Source organism: Oncorhynchus nerka, linkage group LG20, assembly GCF_034236695.1.
Source record: "Oncorhynchus nerka isolate Pitt River linkage group LG20, Oner_Uvic_2.0, whole genome shotgun sequence".
In the NCBI taxonomy this organism is placed as follows: domain Eukaryota; kingdom Metazoa; phylum Chordata; class Actinopteri; order Salmoniformes; family Salmonidae; genus Oncorhynchus; species Oncorhynchus nerka.
Window position 1 is genome coordinate 13,980,832 of NC_088415.1, and position 18,997 is coordinate 13,999,828.

The 18,997-nt window shown below is 40.1% G+C and overlaps 2 protein-coding genes and 1 long non-coding RNA gene across 3 annotated transcripts; 1 reads left to right on the top strand and 2 right to left on the bottom strand.

The window, feature by feature from the left end:
• Positions 1–20: 20 nt before the first annotated feature.
• On the top strand, positions 21–6,800 carry LOC135562826 (uncharacterized). Its single transcript, XR_010460128.1, has 2 exons — positions 21–398; positions 4,487–6,800. It is a non-coding gene; the product is annotated as an uncharacterized LOC135562826 (long non-coding RNA).
• On the bottom strand, positions 1,261–14,021 carry slc35a2 (solute carrier family 35 member 2). The gene is made up of 5 exons (XM_029621425.2): positions 13,350–14,021; positions 10,801–10,983; positions 8,112–8,263; positions 7,140–7,846; positions 1,261–2,000 (listed from the first exon to the last, which is right to left on the bottom strand). Exons 1-5 carry the CDS (start codon positions 13,423–13,425, stop codon positions 1,973–1,975), a joined length of 1,146 nt encoding a protein of 381 aa, XP_029477285.1. The 5' UTR covers positions 13,426–14,021; the 3' UTR covers positions 1,261–1,972.
• Positions 14,022–14,719: 698 nt separating this feature from the next.
• On the bottom strand, positions 14,720–18,627 carry pim2 (Pim-2 proto-oncogene, serine/threonine kinase). The gene is made up of 7 exons (XM_029621429.2): positions 18,369–18,627; positions 17,997–18,097; positions 17,801–17,851; positions 17,152–17,372; positions 16,837–17,006; positions 16,544–16,720; positions 14,720–16,425 (listed from the first exon to the last, which is right to left on the bottom strand). Exons 1-7 carry the CDS (start codon positions 18,427–18,429, stop codon positions 16,271–16,273), a joined length of 936 nt encoding a protein of 311 aa, XP_029477289.1. The 5' UTR covers positions 18,430–18,627; the 3' UTR covers positions 14,720–16,270.
• Between the last annotated feature and the right edge of the window lie 370 nt (positions 18,628–18,997).

Below are 18,997 nucleotides of genomic sequence, written 5' to 3' on the forward strand. Positions count from 1 at the left end.
AGTTGAGTCAGAGATGCATTCCAGATATGATATAGATCATCTTTGTCTAAGGTCAGTTAAAGCACAAGACTTCACATCTGCTTGGTGAAAGAGGGCACAGATCAAAAGTCCATAAAACGAAGTTGGGCAATCTAATCTATTTTAGAAGGTTTCCACTTTTACCACAGCCACAAATGCTTTTTCGTACAAATTCATGAAAACAAAAATGTACTTTTTGGTCGTAATTTAAGGTTAGGGTTAGGCATAAGGTTCGTTTAAAATCACATTTTAAGAAGATACGTTGTAGAAATGGGCGGGAATTATGACTTTGTGGCTGTGGTAACTAGTGACGACCATTTTAGAGGTTTGTATCCTTCCATAACATGCTAGTGGGCCCTCTTGTCAACTAAAATGGTCTGGTAAGTGAAGAAATATGTTTTTGTTTTTTTACTAATACATTACATATCATTAAATAAAAGGCAAAGAAAATATTTTGACATCTAAGCATGTTTATCTGAGTAAGCTTTAACCAACATTGACAATTTTGTCAAATATTTTCAATTTGCATGACAAACTAGGACAGTTATTTAATTTCATACATAGTTATTAGGCAATAATTACACACACGTCTCCCAAATCATGATTTTGTCGTGTGCATTAACATTAAAAACGCCCGACCACACCGGTGTGATTATTACCTCTCAGGGTTTAGAGCTTGAGGTAGTCACCTCATACAAGTGCTTGGTCTTCAAAGCACCTGGGTCGCTCCTCTTTTCAGTTCGCTGCAGCTAGTGACTGGAACGAGCAGCAATAAACACTCAAATTGGACAGTTTTATTTCCATCTCTTCATTCAAAGACTCAATCATGGACACTTACTGACCGTTGTGGCTGCTTCGTGTAAAGTATTGTTGTCTCTACCTTGCCCTTTAACTGTTGTCTGTGCCCAATAATGTTTGTACCGTGTTTTGTGCTGCTGCCATGTGTTTTGCTACCATGTTGTAATATGGTGTTGCTGCCATGCTATGTTGTTGTCTTAGGTCTCTCTTTATGTAATGTTGTTGTGTCTCTCTTGTCGTGATGTGTGTTTTGTCCTATATTTTTAATCCCCGTCCCTGCAGGAGGCCTTTTGCCTTTTGGTAGACCGTCATTGTAAATACGAATTTGTTCTTCACCGATTTACCTATTTAAATAAAAGGTTAAATAAAAAACATTCAAAGCTGACATAAAAAATATTGTTCAGTAGAGGGCGCCAAATGATCATGGACTGTCTTCAACCCAAATAAAAGTCAACACATATACATTTATTTAGCAGATGCTCTTATCCAGAGCAACTAACAGGAATAATTAGAGCTAAGTGCCTTGCTCAAGGGCACATCGACAGATTCCCCCCCTAATCGGCTACAGATTCGAACCAGCGACCTTCCGGTTACTGGCCCAACCCTCTAAACGACTAGGCTACCTGCTGCCCTTACTTTCAACACATTTTCAGTTTTGCTTAGCTGGGTGTTGAACAAACACATCAACATTTAAAAAAAAAAGTTAAATATAGGCCGTGATAGATTTACATTAAAGGCTGATATTAGTGTTTCAATGCACCACACACATAATGCAACTAATAATTAAACACTATTCAACCATCTCATGGGGATTAAATAATACTTGTTATAAATGGGTAGATACGGAGCAGAAAAATATTTTTTAACAAGAACTCATGTTAATGTTAGATAAATAGTAAGGCAACAGTGTAAGGAAATATTTTCGACAAAGGAAGTTTCAACTCCTGATCTGTTACATGTAAATTAAGCATGATTAAAAGATAATGTAATTCTCTTCATACAATACCCATTCGCAACCGAGGCAAACATCTCCAACAGATCTGCTAGTATAGGAATTTCAATTAAATGAATAGAAGGCATTTGTAATAATTTTCCTTTCAACATCACTTTGGCATGAGATGCAGGGATGGTATGTCTTCAGACGTGAAGCACTTTCTTAGCATCCTTTTTCCTTTTCAGAGGCCCTAGGAACAGAGAGAAAATGGAACACAAAGCACCAGTCAGATATTGTTTTCAAGAAGAGATCTTTGTTCTGTCCTAAGCTAATACTATAACCGTATCAAAAAAAATAACATGTTATTGTCTCACATGAACGAATGTGAAAATAAACATTCTCCCTGGGGAGAACTTTAGAACTGTATATCTTACAGCTCTGAAAATAGGGTCGCGAAAAGCTCAAACACTGAATATACATATATATATATACAGTACCAGTCAAAAGTTTGGACACACCTACTCATTCCAGGGGTTTTCTTTATACATATGGAATCATGTAGTAACCAAAAAAGTGTTCAACAAATCAAAATATATTTTATATTTGAGATTCTTCAAATTAGCCACCGTTTTTCATTAGAATTAACAGATGTGCCTTGTTAAGTCAATTTTGTGGAATTTCTTTCCTTAATGCGTTTGAGACATTCAGTTGTGTTGTGACAAGATAGTCTTATTTGGTAAAAGACCAAGTCCATATTATGGCAATAACAGCTCAAATAAGCAAAGAGAAATTACAGTCAATCATTACTTTAAGACATGGAGGTCAGGAAATCAGGAACATTTCAAGAACTTTGAAAGCTTCTTCAAGTGCAGTCGCAAAAACCATCAAGCGCTATGATGAAACTCGCTCTCATGCGGACCGCCACAGGAAAGGTAGACATTACCTCTGCTGTAGAGGATAAGTTCATTAGTTACCAGCCTCAGAAATTGCAGCCCAAATAAATGCTTCACAGAGTTCAAGTAACAGACACCTCAACATCAACTGTTCAGAGGAGACTGCATGAATCAGGCATTCATGGTCGAATTGCTGCAAAGAAACCACTACTAAAGGACACCAATAAGAAGAGACTTGCTTGGGCCAAGAAACACAAGCAATGGACATTAGACCGGTGGAAATCTGTCCTTTGGTCTGATCTGAGTCCAAATTTGAGATTTTTGGTTCCAACCGCCATGTCTTTGTGAGATGCAGTCGGTGAACGGATTATCTCTGCATGTGTGGTTCGTAACGTGGAACATGGAGGTGGTGTGATAGTGATTTGCTGGTGACTGTCTGTGATTTATTTAGAATTCAAGGCACACTGAACCAGCATGGCTACCACAGCATTCTGCAGCGATATGCCATCCCATCTGGTTTGCACTTAGGGTTACTATCATTTGTTTTTCAACAGGACAATGACCCAAAACACACCTCCAGGCTGTGTAAGGGCTATTTTACCAAGAAGGAGAGTGATGGAGTGCTGTATCAGATGATCTGGCCTCCACAATCACCCGACCTCAACTCATTTGAGATGGTTTGGGATGAGTTGGACCACAGATTGAAGGAAAAGCAGCCATCAAGTGCTCAGCATATGTGGGAACTCCTTCAAGACTGTTGGAAAAGCGTTCCACATGAAGCTGGCTGAGTGTGTGGAAAACTGTCTAGGCAAAGGGTGGCTACTTTGAAGAATCTAAAATATTTTAATTTGTTTAACACTTTTGGTTACTACATGATTCCATGTGTTAATTCATAGTTTGTCTTCACCATTATTCTACAATGTAGAAAATAGTAAAAAATAAAGAAAAACCCTTGAATGAGTAGGTGTGTCCAAACTTTTGGCTGGTACTGTAAGTCAAAAACTCTTAAAGGCAGTGTACTGTATCACTTCTGACAAAAATGGTTGACTGATGTTTATCCTGACCCCCCCCCCCCCCCCCTGATATTCACTTGTCTCTCACTCCCAGTTTAGCATGAAAAAAGTGTAGGCAAGCCAATGTTACTGGTTTGACTGGGATAGTTGTCTTTTAACGTTGATGGACAATAGCATCTCTCGACATCTTTGTCACTACAGGCGATAATTCTTCGTTGGAAAAAGATGCAGGGATAAGAACGGCCTTATGACTTAAACGGATGCAATAGTGCACTGGATCACGGTGATAACACTTCTGGTGGTGCTCTGCACCAAGTGTAATATTACAATGTTAACATTGTGTTAGCTCTACTTATAAAGGGACACAGGATTTTGTACTTACATTACAATTATACTAAACACAATTATAAACGCAACATGTAAAGTTTTGGTCCCATGTTTCATGAGCCGAAATAAAAGATCCCAGAAATGTTCCATATAGACAAAAAGCTTTTTTCTCTCAAATTTTGTGCACAAATTTGTTTTTATCCCTCTTCATGAGTATTTCTCCTTTGCCAAGATAATCCATCCATCTGACATGTGGGGCATATCAAGAAGCTGATTACACAGCATGATCATTCCACAGGTGCAGCTTGTGCTGGGGACAATAAAAGGCCACTCTAAAATGCGCAGTTTTGTCACACAACATCGTACAACAGATATCTCAAGTTGAGGGAGCGTGCATTTAGAATGCAGACTGCAGGAATGTCCACCAGAGCTATTGCCAGAGAATGTAATGTTAATTTCTCTACCATAAGCCGCCTCCAACGTAATTTTATTGAATTTGGCAGTTCGTCCAACCGGCCTCACAACCACAGATCACGTGTAACCACGCCAGCCCAGGACCTCCACGTCCAGCTTCTTCACCTGCGGGATCATCAGAGACCAGCTACTCGGACAGCTGATGGAACTGAGGAGCATTTCTTTCTGTAATAAAGCCTTTTTTTGAGGGGAAAAACTCATTCTGATTGGCTGAGCCTGGCTCCCCAGTGGGTGGGCCTATATGCCCTCACAGGCCCACCCATGGCTGCGCCCCTGCCCATTCATGTGAAATCCATAGATTAGAGCCTAATGAATTTATTTCAATTGACTTGTTTCCTTATATGAACTTTAACTCAGTAAAAGCATTGAAATTGTTGCATGTTGCGTTTATATTCTTGTTCAGTATACATGAATTAAGACAAAATCCAGAGGGATGGATACCAGCTCCAGTTTTATAAAAGTTTTACTAAAAGAAGTATTATTTGTACAGAGGCATTCGTAAAAAGTGCAAACTAACCATGATAACTATCTTTTTCTTCATAAGTTCATTTCATATCACACAGATATAAATGCATCCAACGCTGAACAGTGATGTGGGACAATAAGACACCAAGTAGAGGCCAGTGGCTCTGTGTCAACATTGAAGGCAATGAACGCAAACAAATTCATCCCATATTGAACAGCTGCTAATAGTCTTTGAGGAGGAACACAACGATAACCTCATCATACTGAAACCAGATACTATTTCTTAGGTAACTTAAATAGGTAACATGTAAGTGTTCATTAATTATTCTAGCATATGGTGGTCAGGTCATTTCTCAGAGGCCAAAAGGCATGGGGATACTGTAGTAAAATGTTGATGACTAAATAAAATATGCTTTTGTCTGAGAGTGTACAGAAATAGCTAAGTCATGAACATAGTAAAAAAAAATTCAGATAAATACTTTTCTTGATCTAAACTGTATCAATTAGTTTTTCCCCCTGATATTTCACATTGAAAAACAAATTGTGAGAAATATCACCTCCCTTTATGAATTCCATTTGTAAAGCATTTTCAAACTGCATTTAATAAGTCTATCAATTCATTTGTTTAATGTCAATGATACTCACCCAGACTTAAGATAGAATTATATATAAAGGTCTACTTGTTTATGCATTTTAAATGATATGAATTGGCTGTAGGTCAAAAGACTATGAGCAGCTGTATCTGAATTTCTAACCCTACATCAACAGCCTGAAAGTAAACAAAAACGAAATAAACCAATTCATGACAATAGGATTTTAGCTGCCGAAAAATACAGTATATTGTCCTTGTCAGCTTGATGATTTTAAAGAAACCATTCTTGCAAAATCTAAGCAAGTATGCTCAATATTCTCTGGTAACATTGGGATTTAACTTTGATTTAAAGAGAAAAGCTCCTTCATTTAATATGATAATAAAGCAGACTTGAGTGTAAAAAAAACACCCACAACTAATGCTTTATCATTTGATACTTGTCCAGTTTACTCTGTGTTTTTTTGCTCAGGGACAAACACTTTCCACTTTGACAAAAAACATTAAAACATTCCATCAACTCTAGTTGATATCTTTTAAAAAAAGAAGACATCTCAGAGAACAGTTTGTGTATAAACATGAGCATGAGCATATTTCCACAAACCTGTCACAATTAGTCGAAGCAAAAAATGAAATTATAAATGTGATATTATTTATGCATTTTTCAACTTTTGTCAACAAATGATATCATTACTGTACAAATGAAAGAGAAAAGGCACAGCATGACCATTAGCTCAGGTGGTGCCCAAACTAGCCGGGCCCACCCTAAACTAGCCTCCCTTTTAGGCGCCGTTAGGATGGGATTCGATTAGTTGGGTCTACACCTGAGGAGCTCAAGCGAGAGCAGACAGAAATACATTAATTCCAGAACACCTCAAACTCTTTTTCAGTTTCTAGGTTTATAGACATTTATAAAGTCGCCATGCCAATTGGAAGTCTTTCAACTATATTCCATTAGTTCAGATGGACAACCATCTCTGCAGTACTCCACTAATCAGGCCTTTATGGTAGAATGGCCAGACTCTGTCTAAAGAGTTGTATCCAAGTAACTAGGTTTCTTGAAGACCATAACTTCAATTTGAAAAAACTAAAGTTGCACAAACTAAAGTTGCAGCTGTATTTTAAGTCCTCTGGCAAGTCATCTGGATATGTGGTAAGGCTTTCTTTTGATTAAAAATACATTGTTTAAGGCAAAGAGGGGTCTGTAGAGAACTAAGTATTGAAAGCAAAGATATTCCCAGAGGCATGATTAACATGAACAGAATATCGCAAGTTTTCATACTTCACCCTCGTGCTTTCAAAAAGTATTGTAACTTAGCAGACTACTGCACGAAAACAGAGTTAAAATCTCTGGCTACCCATTCCATTATAGGCAGAATAAACTGATGGGTAGTCTGAGGAATAACAACCTTGGGCTATCTACAGAACTAAAATACAGCGATGCCGTACCCCTTCCGTTTGTATCAAAAAAATCTATTGATATGAAGTTCCCAAATTAAATATAAGTAGCAGAAAGATAAAGATGGAAGGCAAAGTTTGTTTTAGTCCAGATGGAAAAATAATGAGATTTGAAAGGAAGAAGAGAAGGACAGACAGGATTGCAGAGCGCTCATTTCACCAGGACTGACTTTGGGAGGAAAGCTTCCGTCTCCGAGTCTCCAGCGCCGTCGGCCAGACTGTGGCTGGAAGAGGAGAGGGTAGCAGTAGACGGGGAGGGAGCAGCTGCTTTGGGCAGACTATACATATAGACGGCTCCAATGACCAGACCAGCACCCAGAGTGAAGAGGAGGTCCACGTGGAACCCAAAGAGGTAGACAGAGACGACAGTGGAGACGATGATGGAAAAGGAAGTGGCGAACCCCTTCAGGATGTTGTCTGCGTACTTCACTACCACCGCCACCAGTAAACCCCCAAAAGCCTGGTTAAAGATGACGCCCCACACCATGGGTGTGTACCCAAACAGGAAGCCCTTCTCTGCAATGGCAAGGCCATCGTTCCACCACATGCCCAACAGGCCTAGTAGAGTGCCAAATATGCCCAGCTGGATGTTCCTCATCCACACAGAGGCTGAGCTGCCCTTAAGGATTTTCTCAAAGTACACTCCAGCAAAGCCAGAGGAGAGGCAGGACACTATCACTGCCACCAGTCCTTTGGCATAGTTCTGGCTCGGTCCAGTGACTGTAGTCTCCTTCTGTTTTCCTTCCTGCTCCAGCTGTACGATAGCAACCCCAGCGAACAGCAGGAGCAGGGACAGCCACTGAATCCGTGATAGGCTCTTCCGCAGCATCAGCACAGAAAAAAGAGCTGTGGTCAGAATTTTCAGCTGGTAGGTCACCTGGAGAAATAACCACAACATTCATTAAACCAAACAGCATCTAACATACATTTTGCATATTGCAGACTAAAATCATTAAAACTTTTTTTTTTTTAATGGCTTACAGGAGGGTATGGGAAACAAAACAAAAAATGTCATTATAGGCTATTGTGGGGTACTCAAGGGGTTTATGCTTGTGGTAAAGTGATGTGCTATGAGATATCATAATCAAGGATGCGACGCTAGAAGAAACATATCTCATTACCGGGCAGCCAGAGCAACTAACCTGGAAAGTAGCTGCTGGTAAATTGGAGATAGCCACATACTGGAGGTTGTTCTGCAAGGTATAGATGAGGGCTGGGACAGCCAGTTTAAGCGTGTCCTTGTATTGGATGACAATGGAGTTGTACTGCAATACAATAAACTCCTTTAGGTTTCCTGGGAGAGGGAGAGAGCGAGTTGATTGTAAGAGACAGGTGAAAATGCAGACCACCACATTTACATTTTGCAGGTAGGTCATGTGTATTGACAACACAAATTAGCCAAGTATTGAACTTTAAAAACAATGCCAAAATGTTTCTGCAGTAAACACAATGTAAATTGAAATATTTAAGATGAATAAAGTTCATATTCAGTTAAGAGTAATTAACAATGCTTCCAGTGCTATATTCATTTGTGTACTGGTTGATGGTCAGTAGCAGAATTGTTACCGAATGTTATGGGATGTTATGCCGTTTGATAGTGATTGACGTCAGGGCTACTGAAGGTACAAGGACCCAGGACACACTGATTATTATTGTATTGATGACATTATGAACACCGATTCTACAGCAGCTGGCAAAGTCACTGTCTTTTGTTTTGACTTTGTACAAGATTCTCAGGCTGATGTTTGGAGAACATTGGGTACTGATTACAGTATTAAGGGCCTGTCTCCAATTCATGTTCTTTGCTTCTGCTCTGGAGGTGTTCTCCCTGAATTTTTGTAAAACATTTCTGTATGATATTAACAATGACTTCGCTCCTTGGTTCAACTGAAAATCCCCATTACACACATTAACCCATTCGACTAAGCTATATGGAATGTTTAATACTGGTCAAACCAAGCATCATTTTGCTATTTGATTTAGAATTTTAAGACCCCTTGAAGTATAATTAAACAAAACATTTAAAATGATTTAGTACTTTGTTGAAGCACCTTTGGCAGCGATTACAGCCTTGGGTTTTATTGGGTATGACGCTACAAGCTTGGCACACCTGTATTTGGGGAGTTTTATCCATTCTTCTCTGCAGATCCTCTCAAGCTCTGTCAGGTTGGATGGGGAGCGTTGCTGCACAACTATTTTCCAGTCTCTCCAGAGATGTTTGATCGGGTTCAAGTCCGGGCTCTAGCTGAGCCAGTCAAGGAAATTCAGAGACTTGTCCCGAAGGCACTCCTGCATTGTCTTAGCTGTGTGCTTAGGGTCGTTGTCCTGTTGCAAGGTGAACCTTCGCCCCAGTCTGAGGTCCTGAGTGCTCTGGAGCAGGTTTTCAACAAGGATCTCTCCTTTTCTCCGTTCATATTTCTCTCGATCCTGACTAGTCTCCCAGTCCCTGCCGCAAAACTAAATAAATACAGCATGATGCTGCCACCACCATGCTTCACCGTAGGGATGGTGCCAGGTTTCCTCCAGATGTGACACTTGGTATTCAGGCCAAAGAGTTCAATCTTGGTTTCATCAGACCAGAGGATCTCGTTTCTCATGGTCTGAGAGTCTTTAGCTGCCTTTTGGCAAACTCTAAGGGGGCTGTCATGTGCCTTTTAATGAGGAGTGGCTTTCGTCTCGCCACTCCACCATAAACACCTGATTGGGGGAGTGCTGCAGAGATGGTTGCGCATCTGGAATGTTCTCCTATCTCCAAAGAGAAGTATTTAGCTCTGTCAGACTGACCATCTGGTTCTTGGTCACCTCCCTGACCAAGGCCCTTCTCCCCCGATTGCTCAGTTTAGCCGGGTGGCCAGCTCTAGGAAGTATCTTGGTGGTTTCAAACTTCTTCCATTTAAGAATGAGGGAGGCCACCGTGTTCTTGGGGACTTTCAATGCTGCAGAAATGTTTTGGTAACCTTCCCCAAATCTGTGACTCGACACAATCCTGTCTGAGATCTACGGACCATTCCTTCAACCTCATGGCTTAGTGCACGTCAGAGCAAAAACTATGAACTGTGGGACCTTTCCAAATCATGTCCAATTAAATTTACCACAGGTGGACTCTAATCAAGTTGTAGAAATATGATCAATGGAGGACGATCAATGGAAACAAGATTCACCTTAGCTCAATTTCGAGTCTCATAGCAAAGGGACTTATGTAATAATAAGGTATCTTTTAATTTTTAATACATTTGCAAAAATGTTTAAAAAACACTTTTTGCTTTGTCATTATAGGGTATTGTGTGTAGATTAATAATTGTTTAACCCATGTTAGAATAAGGCTGTAAAATAACAACATGTGGAAAAGGGGAAGGGGTCAGAATACTTTCTGAATGCACTGCACATGTGTGAGTCTCACCTTTACCCAGAGGCGTCATATTAGTTCTGTAGCCCAAACTGATCAGACAGAAGTGGGCAGATCGGCTGTACCGACTTCAGATAAGTCTCAAGACGCTTGTGGGGGTCGTAGTGCAAAACAGAGTACACCCTTTTGTGTTCGTGAGAGTCTCATCTGTTCTCCATAGTTTGTAGGCCAAACTGTTCAGACAATTATGAGAACACCGATTTTCGTGATGTCTCATGGTCTGACAAACACCGCTCCAGCTCTGCCGGCGGAAGTGAGACAGACGGATGTAGAGGATTGAGATGCATCCAATACAAAAAAAAAAACATATCTAGAGCTTAAATGGGCAGATTTTTATTGGGGATTTTGTATTATGCTAATTAAATTTCCGTACAGGCGCGGACATCAACCTTAGGGGGTTTCAATATTCAATAATTGAGGCTTACCTTTTCTCTGGAATAAAATGATGAGAAGGCAGGTAAGTACTTTGAGCACCTCTGCCATAACCACTGCAGAGGTGGTGAAGAAACGATCACCGGGCAGCGTACGGACATAGCGAATGCTGAGGATGAGAGAGGCATTCTGGACAACAAGGATGGCCAAACTGATGTATTTCAGCTTTCTGTTCACTGTAGTAAGAAGACAACATCAGATGACATCATTAGACTACTTTGCATGCATAGCTGAAAATCCAAGTCAGTTGAACCAGATGAAAATCTATTCTCACAAGACATAGGCAGAGCATAGCTTTGGGACAACTTCGGGAGTCTGTGTATTGGTTGGAACCCCTCCGTCGTCACCCCCCAAAAAAGTTTCCTGTCAACAAAACCATATGTATAATCTCTAAGGATTTTACTTATCAGACATAACGTGAAGTTGTTCCTAGCTATCAAATAAACATCTGGGCCTCCCGGGTCGCGAAGTGGTCTAGGGCACTGCATCGCAGCGCTAGCTGTACCACCAGAGACTCTGGGTTTGCGCCCAGGCTCTGTCGCAGCCGGCCGTGACCGGGAGGTCCGTGGGGCAACGCACAATTGGCCTAGCGTTGTCCGGGTTAGGGAGGGTTTGGCCGGTAGGGATATCCTTGTCTCATCGCGCACCAGCGACCCCTGTGGCGGGTCGGCGCAGTGCAGGCTAACCAAGGTAGCCAGGTGCACGGTGTTTTCTCAGACACATTGGTGCAGCTGGCTTCCGGGTTGGATGTGCGCTGTGTTAAGAAGCAGTGCGGTTGTGTTTCGGAGGACGCATGGCTTTCGACCTTCACCTCTCCCGAGCCAGTACAGGAGATGTAGCGATGAGACAAGATAGTAATTACAAACAATTGGATACCACGGACTTGGGGAGAAAAGGGGGTACAATTTTAAATAAAAAAATTAAAATAATAAAACATCTGAATCCAACTTTTGTCCAAACTGTACCATTTTCCTGCTGTGTAAACACAGGTAGATTATGTGTTAAGAAGTCTTGCGTGGTCTAATGGCAGCCCGGTGTCTAATTCGGCAGGAATATGGTGTGGTTGGGACAAAACTTGGATTGTTACGTTTATTTGATAGCAAGGGATAAGAACGTTGACAGCCAATATGGCCGACTGTGTCACGTCCATAGATGCAGAACAAAAAGAGTGGGTCCCGTCTCTGGCAACTGAACTGATAGAACAAATGACCAGCCGGCTTGGGTTGCAACCCTAGATGTAATAGGGACTATAACTTGTGGAAGGAAGATATTAATCCAAATAATGTTTATGAAAATATGTCAATCGTTATTTGAATATGTTGTATAAAAGTGATAATGCCCTCGAATCCGGTGTTTGGAGGATATATTGGTACGGTTTGCCATCTCAGGCGTAACAACACCGTGCCAATATATCCTCAAAACACCGGCTTCTCAGGCATTATCACTTAAATACCATGGCTATAATTTAACACATTTGCAGCTAGAAATGTGTTCAACATGCACTGAAGTAGATAGCTGGCATGTTTACCAGATAGCTACAGTTGTTGCCTTTGTATCCAAACAAAATGACTTGCTAGTTTAGCTAACCAAAACATCAGTCCTAGCTTGCTATTATGAAAATTGAATTCAACAATGCCAATGTTTTCAATTTGACTTTTACTTTCAAAAGCAAACAACATATTATTATTATTATTATTATAATAAACTACTGTGCTGATTTAAACCGTTCATTGTTTAATAAGTAATAAGGACCGAGGGGGTGTGGTATACAGCCAATATACTACAGCTCAGGGCTGTTCTTACATAAGACGCAACTCGGAGTGCATGGATACAGCCCTTAGCCGTGGTATTGGCCATATACCACAAACCCCCAAGATGGCTTATTGCTATCATAAACGAGTTACCAATGTAATTAGAGCAATACAAATAAATGCTTTGTCATTCCCGTTGGTATAAGATCTGATAAACTACGGCTGTCAGCCAATTAGCATCCAGGGCTCGAACTACCCAGTTTACAATTATTAATATCTGCCTACTGTACGATAAAGGACTACTCTTTTCACATTTTCCTACTAGTTGTCTGACTTGTTTGGTTGGTTGATTCATATGTTACATTAAGGCGCAGCTAATTCAAACAGGTGTGAGGAGTTTCTGACCCCACCCTCACCTGGCTGTAAAAAAAAAAAGAAGAGAAAGACAAGTTCCACATCACCAAAGTTACAACACACACAGGCTCAATGCATGAAAGAGGCTATAGCTAACGTTTTGAATGCAACTTTCAGAGTCAGACACACACATATATATATATATATATATACGCTGAATAATAGGCCATATCCTCTGCCTGGATACTTTATTAATGAACTAGGTAGCTATTTTAAAATAGCTAGATACGAGCCACCGGATACATTGACTGACACTGCTGTAGCTGTATAGTTAGTTAGCTAACGTTAGCTAAATGAGCTAACATGGATAGCAAATCAACACAGTACAGTCTGCTAAACATCATGCTAACTAGCAGCTGAACAAAATATAGTTGTACCTTCACTCTGTCTAGGAGAGGCTGTCTTCTCCTCTCCAACTCCTGTCCCTTGGCCGTTGTTGTTGCCCCCTGCCATGTTGGCATTGACGTTATGTGAACTGGAATGTGTTGTCACCTAGCCAGTGAGCTAATTCCTTGCTTTTGACTTTCACCTAATGTTAGCTAATTTAGCACTGGTAGCTAGCTTGCATCCAATTGCTGTTGCAGCCCCTTTCACACGTCAACTGACAACGAGTGCTAGGATTCCCAACTCCACTAGCTGAGCCATTCCACGTTACGATTAAAACACTGATATGTTGTTTTTCGTTTTTACTTCACAATCATTTCCTTGTTCGCTGGCACATTCACAAAACCCCCAGAGCTTCCAGTACAGATGATCCTATTGGTTGTTGAGTTGAGGGACAGCCTCTCCGTCGTTCGGTGGTACTGATAGGACCAATGGAATGGTCTAAAATGTGCAAATCCCGTCGATGCAAACAAAACGAACTCGCCAATTAACCGCCATTAGTGTCCTCATCTTCTGGAGACCATAGAGACGACTACTGTATTTCAACATTAGCCTAAAATGATTACGCCAGACTCAAATTATAGGCTACGGCAGCATTGCACTCGAGCTGTGAAAGAAAGTATCAACTAATGGTCCGCCTGTCTTTGATGAGAGAAACCACGTTTGATATGCTGTATAGGGTTGGTTGATCATTGTACAGCCAGGACAGACTGGGATCTTAAAATTGATCCTCTAATGGACCCATACCAATTTATACGATCCTCAAGTTTCTTAAATATCCCAAAAGTGTCAACCAACAGTCACATAACTTCCTTTCACACACAGTACTGGTGCTTGCCCACAGGGCGAGGTACTAAACCATTCTGCCCTGTGGTTGCCTTGCCGTTTACAAAAAAATATTGCAGTCAGTGCAGTTTAACTGCAGTATGATCCCATCGTTTTTTTACTGCTGTAATTTTGCATTGTAACCACAGTTACAGAGCAGTATAACTGCAGTATGATCCCGCAGTTGTATATAATGCAGTAGTTTTACAGTGTAACTGCAGTTACAGTGCATTATAACTGCAGTACACTGCAGTTATTCTGCAATTACTGTGTCCAAAATACCATAGTCGACTGCCATTACTGCAGTTTCAAAACGGTAATCTTTTTTTGTCAGGGACACCCCATTACCTGTTTATGAGTGATGTTGTCATTCGTTTTGATATAACAACTAAGTGATGGTTCAAACTTCCAACTGCTATCAAGCCCTTTAAATGGAGGCCTATCCTTCCTATACGTGTTTGACTTGTCACAAAGGCACTCTAAATGAGTGAAGTCTAATCTTGTGAAATCATGATTAATGAAAACCAAACAGTACAGATAAACATTGACAGCCTTTATGTACACTTAAGAATCAAGAATTTTACAGAATGTGTCTCCTGAAATTCTCATTTAATGTAAAGAGATTTGTGACAACTGACAGTGTGTAAAACAATACATAAGTATTTACAACAAATATGACTATGCTACCTCAGCTCATTGACTATGATTATGTCAATGATAGTTCTAAACAATTAAGTGGAATTATGTTTGTTTTTTTATCCAATTTTCATGACAAGATTTCAATGTATTAACTCTTCCATTGGGTAAATTGAGTCATGAATGAGAAAATGTTTGTCATTGCAGTCCCATCATTAAGGTAGGATTTAGATTAAGGCATATGATGAAGTCTCACCAACATTTAAACAACATATATACATACAATTGGTCATGTGGGTTCCACTTGCAACAATAGAAAAAAAGTAAATAAATAACACAAAAGTCAAAATCACCCAGTTTTGAACGTTGTCTATTGTCTTGAACAACAGTCACTGGTTAAAACACTGAGGCATTTACTTCAGGTAAACCTTCAAACTCCACAGAAAACAAGAACATACGTCCTAGGAAGGAAAATGGAAGCACAGATTTTTAACTTCCCTCCAAGATAAAGATCATCCAGTTTAGTTTCTGGTTTGGACACATTCTTGGATGATTCATTGCTGTGGTGTTGACAAACCCTTGGAGGCCTGCCCATCACAAAACAATTACACAGACATTCTAAAGGTCAATCCTGAAGGATAGTATTACATCCTGGATACTATTTGACATTCTAAATGCGTTAAAGTTCCAAAATAATATGCAAATATTCTTTTGCAGAGAAAACAGTGTCAATGTCCCATTCCCAAGACTACTCAGCTCCAGCGAATTAGTCCATTGTATGAGCCTGACTTGCGTGTCCATAGAGATGTTGCCTTGCCTGTGTCACTACCAAACCATCAGGACAAAATCCATGGAAAATGTAAGATATCCATTGTGCTCCGGATTACTGTTGTTTTGTAGTCCTCTATTCCTCTTGAAACGAGGTAACTTAAATAACCTGTAAAACCAGGTCTTCACATGGAAAAGTATGTGATCTCAACCAAATCACATTAAATAATAGAATCAAATGGTATCAGAAACTTCGACATGCCTCCAGTATAACTGATGTAAACAGAAAGTCCAACCCTAAAGATAAATAAATAGTAATTGAAATAAATACCCATAAATTATTATTATTTTTTTTTTAAATAAAGCATACATATCTCTTCCCAATATGGTCTATATTACTATGGAATGTGCCGTTTTGTAACACTTATGAAGATAATTTAGATATAGTTTGCCTTGGCTCAAGATAAGTGTGTGATACATTTCTTTGTACTAAGGTAGTACATTAGTGCAGAATTTTTTGTATAATACTTGTCAAATTAAAATAAAATAGTATTGCAACACCACAAAATGATAAATAAATAGCTTTCCATAGGGGGACTTGATAAGTTAAGCACAGTAAATATAAGATAAGTGTGATCTTAAAAGGCATCTGAAGTTTCTTTAGCCACCCAATAGTATCCAGGAATCATAGGCTTGACTGGCTTGGCAAAGAGTTGTGATCCCCATGCAAGTCTCCACTGTCGTTAGATGACTCCATCCAGGGATGGAGTAAAATCTCTTCTAAGCTTGGCCGATCTTCTGGTCTGTAGGCAAGGCACCAACGAACCAAAGACTGGCACTCTGTGGGGGGGGGGTTCAGTCATGATGAATTGTATTTAGAAATTAAATCCATAATTTGTTCTGTCATTGCCCTAGAAATGTTGTCAGATAGTAAGAATAGGCCTATGTAGTAATGTACCTTTTGAAATGCGTTTGGTGAAACTTGGCGTGGCCTGCACAATGTCTCTGTCCCTCTCGAAGGGGATGTCCCCGCAAACCATGTCGAAGAGAAGCACTCCAAGTGACCAGACAGTCAGAGACCGGGCATGATAGTGTTGATGTTGGATCCACTCAGGAGGACTGTACACTCTGGTGCCTAGTGAGAGAAAGGGATGGTTACATTACTAACAAAAAAAAATAAGAGTCATCAATACTTCTAAAATAAGTTTAGAAGGGTACATATGGATATCATAAGTAGTGTTTTTCACTCACCCTCAAATTCTGTGTAAGCAGTGTCTTTGAGCAGAGCACCGGAGCCAAAGTCAATGATCTTAACATCTCCTGTCCGAGTGTCGACTAAAATGTTCTCATCCTTCACATCCCTATGCACGATCCCCTGTGCTTGACAGAACCGCAGCGCTTCCACTATCTGGAGCATGAACCTGGAAAAAGAAGCCTTAATTAGAATATAATATAAAATCACATTAATGAGCACCGAAAATCCAGCAGCCTCCCAAACATGGAAACTTAGTGGAGATGATCAACCTGTGAGTGAAATAAGTGTACTGACTTGAAACAGTAATATACCTTTGTGCAAGTGGCTCGTCCAGGGCTCCCCGCTCTGTGATGAAGTCAAAGAGGTCCTGACTGGGTTGTGGTCTTTCGAACACGATGAGGAATCCCTGTCCTGGCACCTCAAACCAGTCCAGCATCCTGATCACCCCATGGTGCCAGGGTCCTGCCCCTGCACCACCCCCCAGCTGTAAGAGCAGGGCTATCTCCATGGGAACCAGGTTGTGTCCATCTGGCTGTTGGCAGAGAGAGACAGAGGGAGGGTTAGTCTTATTATGAGTAGGTCAGCATCAATATACTTGTTCCTAAAACACATGAGAATAAAAATAGTATTATTTTTTTTTACATATACTGACATTTGTTTTTTGGTCCAGACAGGGTAAGTACTGATATTAAGTTCCTCAAAATATATATATATATATTTGAGGAAAAACCCTACCACGTAATTTCCACAATATTACAACTACGTCACGGTTATGAAAAAACAACATGTGGTTTCTCTTCGATTTCCAGCAGAGGGCACGAAATACCCGCTTTTTGTTTCCACACATGACAAGACTCAGGTGTACTCGAATGGTAACCACACAAAAATATACAATTGGCAGAAGCCCCAACAAGACATAAACGCACATCTTAAATCATATAACGTTTTTTTAAAACTTACCAATCGCGCCCATTGCTGCACTCTGTCACTTGAAACTTGCTTAATTGCCACCTAAGGATAAAAAAAACAAGTGTTCATATATCCATTTTTTTTAAAAATTAGTCTAAAAACACGTTTTGAATTTTTGTTATTATCATTAATTGACTATTTTCTCGTCACTTGAAAGAAAAAAAATACAATATTTTGCTGTAAGTACCTGCAGACCATCTGAGATGCGTTGACCAGCAAAGACGGACCCAAATCCACCACTTCCAAGAAGCGCACCGAATTGGTAATGCTTCTCAAAAGACTCTTTACCTGTGGCGTCAAATAACATACATCAAAACATAGTCAAAAGTTGTAATGAATGTAGGTAATGTAGGTAGGCTATGTAAGAAACTGTCTCTATGTCCACTACATTGTGTCATTACTAGGTATGTGTCTTGCTTGTTGTGAAAGCAAATATATGTACTGGCTATACCTCCTTTCTTGATCAACCTTGATATTCCAGTCAAACGTGAATCATACATTGAGACATAATGAGACATTAAATGAAAAACATATGGCACTGGCACCTCCAAATTCTTACCGCTTTTTCCTTTGACATCCTCCTGATCCAATTGCAGCTCAACACTACGTTTGTCCAACATTTTTATAAATTGAATGTATCCGAAGTAAAAACAGTTGTGTAGATTTAGTTCAAGGTTATGTCCATTTCGAATTTAATCCGTGAAGAATCTTCCGTTTTCAAAATATCCAACACAGAGCAAGTTGCTGTAGACAGATGCGCTTCCCAGAAAGACCAATTTGCACAACAAACTGACACGTCTGGCCAAAGAAAGTTTGTTGCTGTTTAAGGTTAAAACGGTGAACACGCCCACACGAAGCACCTATCCAGTCATCGCTGCATTAGCGGTAGTATTTTGAATTGTGGTCCAATCACAATGTAGCATGATTTAACTATATTAATATTCATATACCACTTCTACTTTCCTCCGAATTAGCTACATTCCAGTAAATGGGCGGTCTTTTGATGAGAAGCACCTTCCTTGTGGTACTTTTTAATTTTAGCGCGCACATCTCTCTTCTTCTTACAGTGCATGATGCGCTGTATCTGCATTCACTGTGCATAGGTGTGTGCTCATGGCATGAACATAATATTTAACATTTTACTGAAGTAAATTGCACACAGCACTGTCATCATCGACAGTATAGTAA

Excerpts from the sequence above, each read along its gene's own strand:
- pim2 (XM_029621429.2), bottom strand. The coding sequence starts at position 18,429 with ATGTTGGACAAACGTAGTGTTGAGCTGCAATTGGATCAGGAGGATGTC. Across the intron at positions 17,852-17,996 it reads GCATCTCAGATGGTCTGCAG|GTGGCAATTAAGCAAGTTTC; the intron begins GTACTTACAGCA and ends TTTTATCCTTAG. Across the intron at positions 17,007-17,151 it reads GACGAGCCACTTGCACAAAG|GTTCATGCTCCAGATAGTGG; the intron begins GTATATTACTGT and ends TTCTTTTTCCAG.
- slc35a2 (XM_029621425.2), bottom strand. The coding sequence starts at position 13,425 with ATGGCAGGGGGCAACAACAACGGCCAAGGGACAGGAGTTGGAGAGGAG. Across the intron at positions 10,984-13,349 it reads CTCTCCTAGACAGAGTGAAG|TGAACAGAAAGCTGAAATAC; the intron begins GTACAACTATAT and ends TTCTTACTACAG. Across the intron at positions 8,264-10,800 it reads CATTTTATTCCAGAGAAAAG|GAAACCTAAAGGAGTTTATT; the intron begins GTAAGCCTCAAT and ends TCCCTCTCCCAG.